The sequence below is a fragment of the Indicator indicator genome, chromosome 4, assembly GCF_027791375.1.
Source record: "Indicator indicator isolate 239-I01 chromosome 4, UM_Iind_1.1, whole genome shotgun sequence".
NCBI lineage: Eukaryota > Metazoa > Chordata > Aves > Piciformes > Indicatoridae > Indicator > Indicator indicator.
In genome coordinates, this window is record NC_072013.1 from 45,668,278 (window position 1) to 45,681,006 (window position 12,729).

The 12,729-nt window shown below is 37.1% G+C and overlaps 1 protein-coding gene across 1 annotated transcript in view; it reads left to right on the forward strand.

The window, feature by feature from the left end:
* Window positions 1-12,729, forward strand: part of MIPOL1 (mirror-image polydactyly 1) — a 201,385-nt gene that overhangs the window by 51,023 nt on the left and 137,633 nt on the right. The window contains exons 5-6 of the mRNA XM_054400707.1: window positions 615-720; window positions 11,401-11,530. Coding sequence (XP_054256682.1) covers window positions 615-720; window positions 11,401-11,530 — 236 coding nt within the window. The remainder of the gene's footprint in view (window positions 1-614; window positions 721-11,400; window positions 11,531-12,729) is intronic.

Sequence of the window (12,729 nt, forward strand, 5' to 3'; positions counted from 1 at the left end):
ATGTGTCCTCTTTGTGGAGGGGAAGAAAATTCCAGCCTATTTGGGCACTGCATTGCTCCTAGCATTAGTAGCAGTTTCATGTGCCTAAATGACAGAGCAGACTGTAGCTCTTTCCTCAATATTCAATGGCAAGTTCAGATATCTATCCAAGAACAGATTTAGTGAATTCCCACTTAAAAGAAAGGCCTCAACTTAAGAAACAGTACCAGTTTTCTTTTTGGTGATGCCTATGAAAAAATGATGTATTTACACCACAGTGTCTTTAGTATTTTTGGTAGGAAATAGGCTGTTCATGCAGACACCACCCACACCGTATTTGATGTAATTCAGAAGTTCCTTAGCAAGAAGAGCTACAGCTGGTGGTATCTGAAGAGAAGAATCCTCAGTCAAAATAATGGCACACACATTGCTGCTTGCCTCACAGAGCAAGATAGGGACAATAGTGGAAAAGATTTTTTGTAACATTTGTCCTTTAAAATAAAAACAATTACTTGAACTTCTGCTGTATTACTCAGGGTTTGTATTCTGGGGGCAGGTAGCTCTTATTTAACAATTTGCTGTAAGTTGCCTGTTTCAGCCACGTAAGAATCTTACTGTCCGTGTGTTCAATCCAGCTTCAAGATCAGCTCTCTGAAAAGGACCAGGAGCTGAAGACAATAAAACTGGACTTAGAACTGCAAGAGAGGGCAACAGAAGCTAAGATTGCAGAAAAGATTGCAGGTACAGTAGACAAGCATTTAACAGATGGCTCATACAGTACCCAGGGTTGCTATATGACGTGGCCCAGTGAACGTTAGCTTTATTTGCTAAAGGAGGGAAGATCTGACTTTTTTTTTTCTTCTTTCTTTTTTTTTTTTTTCTTTTTTTTTTTAATGTGTGGCTGTTTAGAGTTGCTTAGAAAATAGGTGGCTTTAACATCCTGGTACTGGTATTAGCAGGAGCTTTACCTGTATTCATACTGATTTGGGCATTAAATGCATTGTTAACACCATGTCAATCCAATCACAAAAAGGTTGTTTGTTTTGTTGGAAGGTCCTGAACAAACAAGAGGAAATAATGATTACCAGTGCCTCTACCTTTCAACCAGCAGTTCAAATACCACTTATTGTTTTAGCTTGTACAGAGCAATACTACCCCCTTCCCATGAATGGAGATAGTCACACGTTCACCTCAACAAGAGACCTGGGCTGTTCTTGAAAAATCTGTTCTTCTGGTAGTTAGAAAGAATTTTTCTATAATGATGGTTTGTATCCAGTGAATGAAGTTCATACAGATTCCCAAGATGAAAGGTTTTTAAGCTTATGGTTGAAGGTGAATGCATACTTACATTTGTTAATTGGTCTTTGAGTAGTTACACAAGAATTAAGACAATTTTGGAAGTAATGAAGTTGAGTACTTTTGTTGTTGAAAAGTGACTGTGTGAAGAGTGTACCTGGAGAATGAAAAATACTGAGGTTTTTCTCCACATGTTTTAAAAAATATTAATGAGAGTGCTTTTATAAATTCTTTACACTGGGAGATCTTTTTAATCAATAAGTTGCAATCTAGGTAAAGTTGTGTCCTCCTAGGCTGCACACACTTCATATACTATTACTAGTACTAATACCTGTCCCTAAAATATTAGTACTGAAGGGAGGAGGAACTGTCTGTAGGAAAATGGGGCAGAAAAATACTCCAGCTGAAAAAAACAAATGTCTGATTTCACACTTGATGTCAGAGTCCTGAGAATACAATATTCTCTGAATATTAGAGATGGAAGAGAGAATTCCTAGGAAGGGAAAGACAAATCTAACCTACATACTAGGACACATAACTTTATTCTTATTTCATTTCACATTATCTGCTTGCTTTATTTTCAAAGAAGAAAAATTTGCACTGTGTATCATATCTAGCAGCCAAGAGCTAATGCAAATTGTTTGGGTTGAGTGCTAAGCTCTGTTTGTTCCTGAATGTTTGCACAGTGTTTGACTTCTCTACCTGTACTAGAGAAATATTTTCTTTGATATAGGTGTTCATTGCTCATTAAAATCTGGGAACAAATGTGTATCAAAAGGTGTGTCAAAACCATGGTTTTTCTCATTTTTATGGATACAGTTGGAATATTTGATAGTAAATTGTTTTTTCCTGCACTGCTATTTAAGCTTTATGATTATGGCCTAAGAATAATATTGTCTTCATAGAATCATAGAGTGGTTTAGATTGGAAGGGACCTTAAAATCATCTACTCCAACCTCCTCACCCTGGGCAGGGACACCTCTCAGCTGGACTCAGATGCTCAAGGCTTTATCCACCCTGCTCTTGAACACCTCCAGGGAGGAGGCATCTACAACCTCCCTGGGCAGCCTATTCCAGAGTCGCACCAATCTCATACTGAAGAATGTTTTTCCTAAGATCCAGTCTAAACCTACTCTCCCTCAGCTTCAAACCATTCCCTCTTGTCCTATTGCTAGACACTCTTATGAAAAAGTCCCTCTCCAGCCTTCCTGCAGGATTTCTTCAGGTATTGGAAGGCAGCTGTAAGGTCCCTCTGAATATGATTAAATAATTAACATAGTTGTTTTTAAAAGGGAGAATAAGCCAAATTTGAATGAGAGCTACAATGTGTGGTAAGGATGACCTTAAAAAAACAAACCCACTTTTTTTCTCCTTGTAGGAGTTTAAGAAATACAAAATCCTTAAATGCTGAGAGAGAGGGCAAGAGGCTCCTTACTACTTCATCTGTTTCCAGTATGTTTTAATATTTCAAGTATTTTTGGTTCCTGACTTACAGTTCTAATTATGTTACCAAGTTTGGGTAAATGGTTTGAAATCTGGAATGATGTGAACCAAACTGAATTTGTGGGGATCTTTGTGTCTCTCTCTCCTAACAGCCTTAGTTTGAGTCCTAATGGACAACGGGAACCTAATAAAGACTCAGTGTGTTTAAGGGAAAAACTTTTCCCCTTGTGTTAAGTCCTTTGAGGCAAGTAGAACACATGCTGCTGTGATTTCGTGCTGCTAGTTAATGTTTAATTACTGCAGTGGATAACACATGGCAGAGTGAAGCTTGTAAATATGGCTGTTTGCATTTTTATTATTACTCAGTACTGGCTCTACAAAATCATGTTGTAAAAACCATCAGAAAGGTGCACCATTCAAATCTGATCTACTTTGAGGAATACTGCAGTTCTATTTTAAAATGTAACCCTCTAATTGATGGGGTTTACCTAAAAGAAGTCCCATGGAAAGAGCAGAAAAGCTGAAGGTAAAGAGCATTTTAGAATAAAGCTACACCAGTCTTCAAAACCAAATAATCCAAATCTTGTCACTTTGAGGTTATTTTACTTTGTTCAGAGGAAGAAGTGAATTTTGTGAAATCACAGAATTGCTTCAGTTAAAAATGACCTTCAAGATCATCCAGTCCAACCATTAATTCTGCCAAGTATGGTGCTAAATCATATCCCTCAGCACCACATCTCTGCTTCATGAGAGGGTGAAAATAAAAAATAGTAGAGTTAAGCAGAAGATATACGTGACAGAAGAAAGCTTTTAGTATTCTGTGCAATAACTTCAAATTTTACTAGCCTGGAAAGTGTATTTTAGAGCTTCCTTGTGTCCCTGTCTCTGTGTCTAGTACCTATAGCTAAGGAAAATTCAGGAATTTGATGGTTTGGTTGCAGGCTTTTAATCATTAGAGAATATTGGTTCTGGTGATCATACTTGCCACAGGTTCCTGCTGCTTCTTCATTATTGGATATCCTCTTATAAGCCAGAAAGTACTTTCACTGCCTATCATTAAAAGAACAAGAACGAAGGTGGAGGCAAAATAGGGACTAGGGGAAAGGGGAACAAGGTATGTGAACTGGCTATGAAGAACAGACAAATCTTTTCATGTGGGACAGCAGAACTCTGATATGTTGAACAGAGAAAGGAATGTCTGAGGAAGTGGAAAGAGGGAAGGACCACACATCACCTGAGGACAGACAGGAAGACAAAGATGAAGGCATTACAAAGGAGGAAGGCTTCAAAAGAATTAGCAGAGAGAACAGATCACACTTTGGATGGACATAATGAGTACTTTCTTAGCAGAAGAATTAATTAATCAGGGGGTATATAGGAACTTATAGAGAAAAGAGATGGCTGAGTGTAAGTGAGAATTGTAGAGCATAGTGGTAGCCTCTCTAGGCTAGGAAAAAAATTCAAAGCTCTCTCTTCTCACACTAACTCCCACCATTCATGCAACAAGGTATACAAGAATTGGCATCAGAACCTCGTCTCTTGGAATGTCTCTTGGAATGTTTTTGTTGCTATCACAGTGATGCATGTTGGGACTAAGAATAAATCTGAATGAAAATATAATGCAAATATTTCTTCTCAAATCCTTTTTTTTTTTTTTTTTTTTTTTTTTTTTTTGTAGCAAGGGCCATTCAGGGCTGGGAGAGGATTAGAGGGGGTAGGATGAGGTGTGAGTATCTAATAGTACTGTTACAAAAAGTTAATTCTTTTTAAAATCAGAGTCAACTCAGCAGGAATACATGGATTGAGTCCAGCCTTGCTAGGTGTTTTATACCACTTTTCACATTTGAAAACTGTAGCAGCATTCTGCAGGTGCTCTCTGAAAGACCAGAGTAATGGCAAAAAATACAGTGTGGAAAAAGGGGAAAGCAGTACTGTGTTATGCAGCTCTCTTGGAAACTCCAGCAATATACCTATAGTGAAGTCTCTTTTTTTCAGGTCTGTTTTTACAAAAATGTTGAGAATCAACATTTCTGGTGTTTTGGAATTCTTGATTATGGTGTGGAAATACTCATGAATGTTATTTGATGTTTCCTAAATTAACATGGAAAATAATTGCTTGAATGCACATGCAATAGTTTTCATAGCAAAAGTCAAAATAAATATCCAAGTGGCTGTTAGTTAGTTTGATTTAATATCCTATAAAGTAAGAGGAAATAAGTAATCTTGCCAGTAATAAACTTTGGGTGACAATAACATCCAGCCCAGAAGAAAGGTATTTTCCATTTCCTCAAAGCTCACTTCAGAGTCCTTTTTTAGATGTTGTTTTTCTTTCTTGCATGTCATCCATTAAAGATTAGCTGTGGAAGGCTGGAGCATGGAGAGATTATGAATGACAGAACAACTCCTGCAGAATAATAATCAGTTTTTGGTATTTAATGCTGTTTGACTTTTGCAGACACATTTCTTATTAACCTTTGGTACCAGCAGAAATCCAGGTTCCTGATATCTCATGGAGAAGATGAATTCAAGATCCTCTTCCAATTAAACTGAAATAAGGCCAATATTGGGCTTTAGCCAAAAGAACTCAATAGTTCCCAACCTTTCTGTTTATAAACCTAAATATGAATGATATTTTACAGTTTAAGTAGGTAATGCATATACTTCCCTGACTCAGAATTTCTGTGCATGATTCATTTATACTTATAGCCTACATCATTCTTAGGGGATTTGTCCTGTTAATGCTTCATTATGCAAAACTATTTCCCAACTGTTTTTTCAAAGTAGTTCCTGGTAAATAACAGAATTTTGAAAATAGCTGTAGGATTGTAATCCTCTTTATGGGAAGATGCATCTAAAGGACAGGAAAAAAAAACAAACAAGATGGGGATGTTCTGACTGAGAATATCCTGGCTTAATTTTTAACAGCTTCATTTGAAATGATGTAGTTTTACTGTCAGTTGTCAAAAAGTTATGTGCAGCTGTTGGAAGTAGAACATACAATGAGCATGGGTTAAAATGTAAATTACTCAACTACTTATAGGTGCACCTTGTATGTAAAAAGCAAGCCAATATCTTCTACATGTACTTGTTATTAGTCTGGCCCTTCTGTCTTCCCCGTTGCAGTGCTAGATGAACACAAAGAATTATGGTGTGTAGCCAGGAATAAAAATGTCTGCAAACAATCTACTTGGACTATTAGAAAAAGTTTTCTTTAACCTGTGAAATTGCAAGCTTGTATGTAACACTTCTAGTTTCTCCCTTGAATATTCAGACATCAGTAATTATTCACTGAAAAAAAAAAGTTTAGCTGCATTATGGCTTGAATTTTGAAGTCAGCTGCGTTTGGTGTATTAGAAACAGAGGCTTAAGTATTGCATAGGGATTGACTTTCACAAGAACTGCCTTGGGGTCTGTCTATAATACTCTCTCCTATTCTTGCCCACTTTATTTTTTTTTTTAATTGAATTGGGATCTGAGTACACAAAGAAAACCCTATGCAGAGCTGCCACTAAGCAACTTTAGCCTTTTATTAACACCCTGTTTATAGCATTTGAAATCTAGGAGCACATAAATGCTATGCAGTAAATACATACAACAAACACAAAGCAATAAAGAAGTCACAGTGTTCTATCAGTGTTTGCTCAGATTGCTTTATCTGTAAAGTCACATTTAGGTGTAAATGACTTGTAGGCTGTAATTCCTAGTACAGACCAGTGAAAACTCTTAAGTAGTTTTACTATGATCTTCTTATCACTCTTTTGCTTTTATTTTTCAGTTATAGGTCATAACTGAAAGTAAATGAATGGTAGCTTTCAAAAAAGGAGCTGGGAACTTAAGTTGTCTGTTTCATAAGAGAATTATTTCAGCACTATTTTTGACAGTCTGCCCTGGAGCTCATGGTTAGTTTGCCATTAACCTGGATGAGAACTGTGTAAGGGCCTCAGGCTTTGAACATTTCTAGGGATTACCTGCATTTTGTAACATGTATGCACAGAGACCAATTAATGACACATTTTAAAGGCTCTCATAGCAATGCAGCAGATCTTTTTTTCTTTTTTTTTTTTAATTTGGCTATGATAAGATTGACTTCTTATTTAAGAAATACAGTCATTAATCTAGAAGAAGGAAGTCCCTGAGGATTTTGATTTCTGAAATTACTGGATAACAAATTCATACATGTTTGTATTTCTGCAAGGAGAACAAGCATATATCCATATGGTTAAATAAAATTTAATAATAGTGGCCCATCTGGAAAAGGCAAGGATAATTTCCAAGTCCTCTTGTGATTAGACAGAGACCCACAATGGTAGACAGGAATGGAAGGATGAATGAAAATGAAAAGGCAAGTAGTCACTGAACCTATTGTCCCCGCATACTTCCCTTATTCCTCACATTTGTGTAGCTGCTACTCAGAAATCCAACGTGAAAACACAACAAAAATCATTCAAAACCTCCTGAAACCTTTCTGTAAGGTAAATTTCAGCTGACAGTTATTTCATGGAAGCAGCTGAGCAGGATAAACAACCAGCTCATCACAGGAATCTCAAATTCTAAGTATGACTTAGCCAAGCAAGTTCTTTCATGTTTCTACTTTTCCTTCAGAATAATATACAACTCCAGAAGGCAGAAAACAAAATAAGTATTTTTTTACTTCATTTTTATCATAAGTGCAACATTGCCTCCTACATAGAGAGCTGTATACTCATATTAAACAGAATTGTATTAAACAAATCATGCATCAAAATATTTCTTTTAAAAAACTATTGCTAGTATTTCAGTCAATTCTTGAACATTTAAGATGCTCAGAGTCTTTTTTTTTTTTTTTTTGGTTAAAAAAAGTACCATCTCTTTTGTATTTCTTGTAGATGGAACAGAGTGAGTGGCTAGGAAAATTACTTTGAATGTACCAGAATCAATGCCAAAGAAAATCCCAAGTCACACATCGTTCAGCACCCACTGATCTTGAATACTAAATCTTAAGCTGCAAATGTCTGACCTTCAGCAACAATGAGTTGTTAGTAACAGAATACAACTTTCTCCTCATGTCTTTTTTTCTTGGAAGTAGCTGGCCCCTATAACTCAGTGTGCTCTTTGCAAAAACAATTAGCAGAATTGCAATTGTGCTGTTTCTTCGCTCGCAGCGTTTTTTTACATCCAAAGTCAAAAGCAGCAATTCATCACATATTAATTTGACATTAATATTAATAACCCCTTGCAAAGTCCAAAATATTCTTACCATTTCTGTAAAACTGACTTACCTTGAAATTTGAATATCTGATACTTGAGTATTTGATATCAAAAATCAGAATGTTTACTGTCTCTTCTGAGATTGCACTGTGGGTAGTGATCTCCTCTTTCCCTTGTAACGTCCAGCCTGTATTCTGGCCTTTGTGTTTTTAATGAGTAATGTGAAATGAGTTCTACTGCCACAGATGTTTTAAGTCTTAACATTTTCTTCTTGCCTCTCCTATTCAGCTTTTTAAAATTATTATTATTATTTACACTGATGACATCTAGGAAATCAGCAAACAGATTTTTTTTTTTCTAGGAACCATGCTTCTCTCCCTCCCCCCAAAGCTCTGTTGTTTGGAAAATCATGAACCACTGTTTAAACTAGAATGATTTCCAACACACTTTCTCACCACTGCTGTATTTTAAAGGTAGTTTAAAAAGTGTGGAAGATAGGTTTGCCAAAAGAATCAGATTCAACTAAGAAAATATGTACACTGCTTTGACTCAGTAAACTCATACTCAGTATGGTTCATCTTCTTCATATTTACTTTTGCCCATATTAGAAAACAATTAGCTTACTAAACAAATTTGAGTATTTGGGAAGAAAAAAATCTACTTTGAGTCTCTCTCATTTGACTAAGAATTACATGATATTTGATAAGCTTGTTTAAAAATGGACATATCCAAATATTATTGTAAACACCCATTGATTTGTTTTACCTGCAATATAAGTATTTTACTTAGTTGGCTTACATAGTAGCTAATAATATTTGTTAATGTAATTTAACTGCTGTGAACCTTTACTGAACAAATATTGAAATTTGTACAAGTCAAAGAAAGAGAATCTCTAATGACTTTTGTAAAAGCTTCCATTTAATAGTTAAGGAGAAAAGTTTATATGACATACCAGATGCAATTAACAGTAGATTTTACATTTAATAAAAAGAAAGAAGCATATGTATTTGCTTTATTCATTCCATCATAATTTGCATTAGAGCTGTGGGTGTTTAATGAGCAAATTCCAGCTAAAATGCTATATTGATTTTCTAAGTGAACTTTGTAATAGCTACCTACCTTACAAAAGCTCTCTGTTTACAATTGTTTTCTTCACTAAAAACTAAAAATGTTTTAGAATTGATGAATTTAGCATAATGATTCTTTTGAATTGAAGAGCTCTTTCCGACTATGCAAAGAGTTTTAGTTACAATGAGGGAGATGTTGCTAAATCATTCCAAAACAAACAACCAACCCAAAAAAAACCCACCCTACAACAAAATGCAACTAAATAGGAATGTCATATTTGTATATATTACAATGTTTGCAAGCATTGTGAAATAATCCCTTTTTTCTTAATGTAGCACTATGGGGATTTAAAATTTTAACTCTTCAATGTCTATGAATTAGTCATAGTTCATTTTAGCTTAATGCTTGATCATCCATGCTTCATTTTGGTGTGTCATTTTCTTGCTTGAATAAGAATTGGTGTTTCTTGTTGGTCAAGCCTCGAGTTACACAGAAAGTTATTAGTTGGTGTACCATTGAATGGTCCCTGCTGTCAACCAGAGAAGTTGGTGACTAAGTAGCTGGGTCACTTTTTTCATTGCTTGGGGCATCAAGTCAATGTTCCAGTATGGGGCTAGTACTCTGAATGGGATTTAGGAGCCTGATTTGCACTCAGTTGTAGATTCACAGAATGCTTTAGGTTGGAAGGGACCTTAAAGACCATCTAGTTCCAACCCCCCTGCCATGGGCAGGGACACATTCCCCTTTGAGAGACCAGGTCTCTCAAAGGCCTCATCCAGCCTGCCCTTGAACACCTCCAGGGAAGGGGCATTCACATTCTCCCTGAGCAACACGTTCCAGTGTCTTGTCTGTGTTCTCCCCAATCACAGTGAGCCCTCTGTTGCTCCTCAGCGCTCCTAGACTCTAAATGAGAAAAAAACTCCCACAAAACTAAGCTGCTGCAAGTTTCTATGGGCCACTTCCTTTATCACCTCACTGGGGGGATGCCAGGCAATGGCTATCACCAAGGAATCAAATCTACCCAAAATCTGCAATTTCCTTACATTTCAGATCTCTCAGGTTTCTGTTGTAAGAGAACTTTTAATTGGAGCTTGTTTGCTTGAGCTTTTTAAGGAGCAAAGGGATGACAGCCTGGATATTCTTTATTCTTTTTCATATGGAGGATTTTTACATCACTCTATTAGGCTCGTTGTTGGGCAGCTTATGCTTCACATTCTTTTCCTTCATGGCACAAAACGTTTAGGTTTGCCTCTGCGTTGCAACCCAAAGGTGATTTTAACTTACTGATTTCAGCAGAGGTTCAGAGATGAGCAGAGAGTTCTGAAGCAAGTAATGATGCCCCCTTCCTTGCATCAATGCCTTGATTCAGGATGTTCTTGAGGAATAAATGCCACAATTTGAAACAGACTGTAACATGGTGTTAGAAGACTGTGGCTAAACACCAGCTTGGCAGACTAGAAGGGAACCATGGAGAATTCTGGAACTTACAGACCTCAGCTGAGTGTTTTGGAGGTGCCTGTGGCAATCTGAAGAGATATAGTCCTCTGTCTTGGAGTGACAGCGGTCTTACTATGGCATCCTGAAAGTCCCTAGGCATTTCCACTGCAGGGTTTTATGATGAGTGTGAGGAGAGATTTGCAGTATTGCAGAGGGAAATGATGAAAGTATGAATAAAGATTTTAGTGGAGGCAGGGTCGAGGTAAGGAGCCTGGCAGAGTGCCAGAGATGGTGTTAGACATATTGACAAGGGAGAGGCAGAGAGAAAACGTAAGCTCGGGATGAAGAATGTCTTGAAGGTGTTAGTTTGCTTCCAAGGATAGACAGTAAATCTTAGTTTATTGGCACCTAATGCTCCAAGGTCCATGTATGCTGTAACAGATAATACAACAGTATATTACACAATAAAGTAAAGGCTTGGCAGAAAAGAAGAGATGCCAGCTGTGCCACGCTTGTGGCACAGAGACGGGCTATGAAAATATTAGAATTTTGAATATTTAATATCAGTGTGTCACCCTGAGAGGAGGTAGTGTGATGGTACAAGTAGTTTTAATGGATCATTGCTTTTAACTTGATGTCCTAGAAGCAACCTGCCAGCGTCTCATATGATTCTGAGGTTTCAGAATTACTTTTCCATTAAATGAGTATTCAGAACATAAAGCAAATCCCTTCCTTGCCCTGTTTTATTATACAGGGGGGAATCTGACAACACATAGCTTTATTTCATTCCTTAAAATACTCATTTTAGCAATCAGCAGCAATTTCGTGTTGTGTCTGAAGAGGAATACAGACCTTATCCAGAGTAACCTGAGGTCAGTGGAGAAATGTTGATTTTAGGAAATACTGGCAAAGACCCATGTAAGTGCATCTAATAGTGTCTTTCCTAGTCAAACTTGTCTTGTTTGTTAAGCACACTGGTTACTTTTGCAGCTCTGGTGGAAGAAGTTTATTCTGCTCAACGGGAACGTGACGAGGCTGTCATGGCAAGGCTTAGGTTAGCCAATGAAGAGAGAGATGAAGCATTGCTACGAGTCCAGCGTTTAGAGGAGTCTCTCAAAGAGTAAGTATTCATTTCCTTCCCTCTGTAAAAAAGGTTTCGTGTCAGTCTGTGATTGTCATAAGCCACTCGACAGTGGCTGCATAGGAAAATTTAGCCCAAACTCCTCCATGATGCCACACAAGGCTAGTGCTAGTCTTACTGTGCTGTTGGTTAATTTGCTAGCTGTCCTATAAAGACTGTGTTTTTCCTCTGGAGTCTGACAGCAAGATGAATAATTTTGATCATAAACACTAACAATATAATCAAAAGCTTTTGTATGGATTCATTAAAGAATAAATAAGATGAATGTGACATTTTATGGGCATCTTCTGACAGGGAGTACCAGAATGTCAGTCAGAAGTTACAATGTATAGGAAATCAATCAAGGCTTTAAGCCCACTAGGCATTTTCTTCATTAAAATTTCTACTAATGATGTGGGTAACCTAGTAAAAGCATGTGGATTTTTCTTATTTTTAGCATATGGGGAGTTTGTAAGACAGTAAGGGCACAATTAGTATTTCATGCAGTTTTATGTATGCCATGTTAACAGAAACAGGCAACCTCATGTTAATTTAAACTGTTAAGTCAGGAGAGGAAGATCAAGAACAGTTTCTTTTCTCACTTCAGGATATAGGGAGCTTTGAAGCTACAGTTTGCCTCTCCATCTAATCTTTCTCCATCTGACTTGTGATCATCTTGCTTGCCATCTATGATAGCTCCCCCAAAGGGTAGTCCTCCAAGCGTACACTGGCTGAGAAGTTTCTGCTGTTTTGCTGCCAAGAGAAATACAAAGCAGAGAAGCTTTTCATGGTAGGAGCCTGAATAGATGCAGTTGTAAGTTAACTAAATGGCAGGCAATTATGTTTCAAGTAATTGATTCTACTAAGTACTCTCTTTCCTCTTTATGGCAGAAGACCAGTCATCTTCTTTTGGGTATTTTTGTGGGTGAGGCCAGAGAATGTTATCTAAATAAATGTCAATAATTTGCACATAATGTGTGCTCCATTACTCTGGGGGATTTACAAGTTGCTGGAGTTTGTCACAGCCTGTAAGTATGATTCAACAGCATTCCCACAAGAATTAGTGCACCATTTATTAGAGTAAATGTCTCTGCAGAGCCCATTATAGATGTGTGAGCATCTGAAACCTTGCTTTGAGCAGCAGTCTCTGAGGAAATTGCAGATGTGCTTTAAATTCCTGTAAGAGGTGTCATAACTGT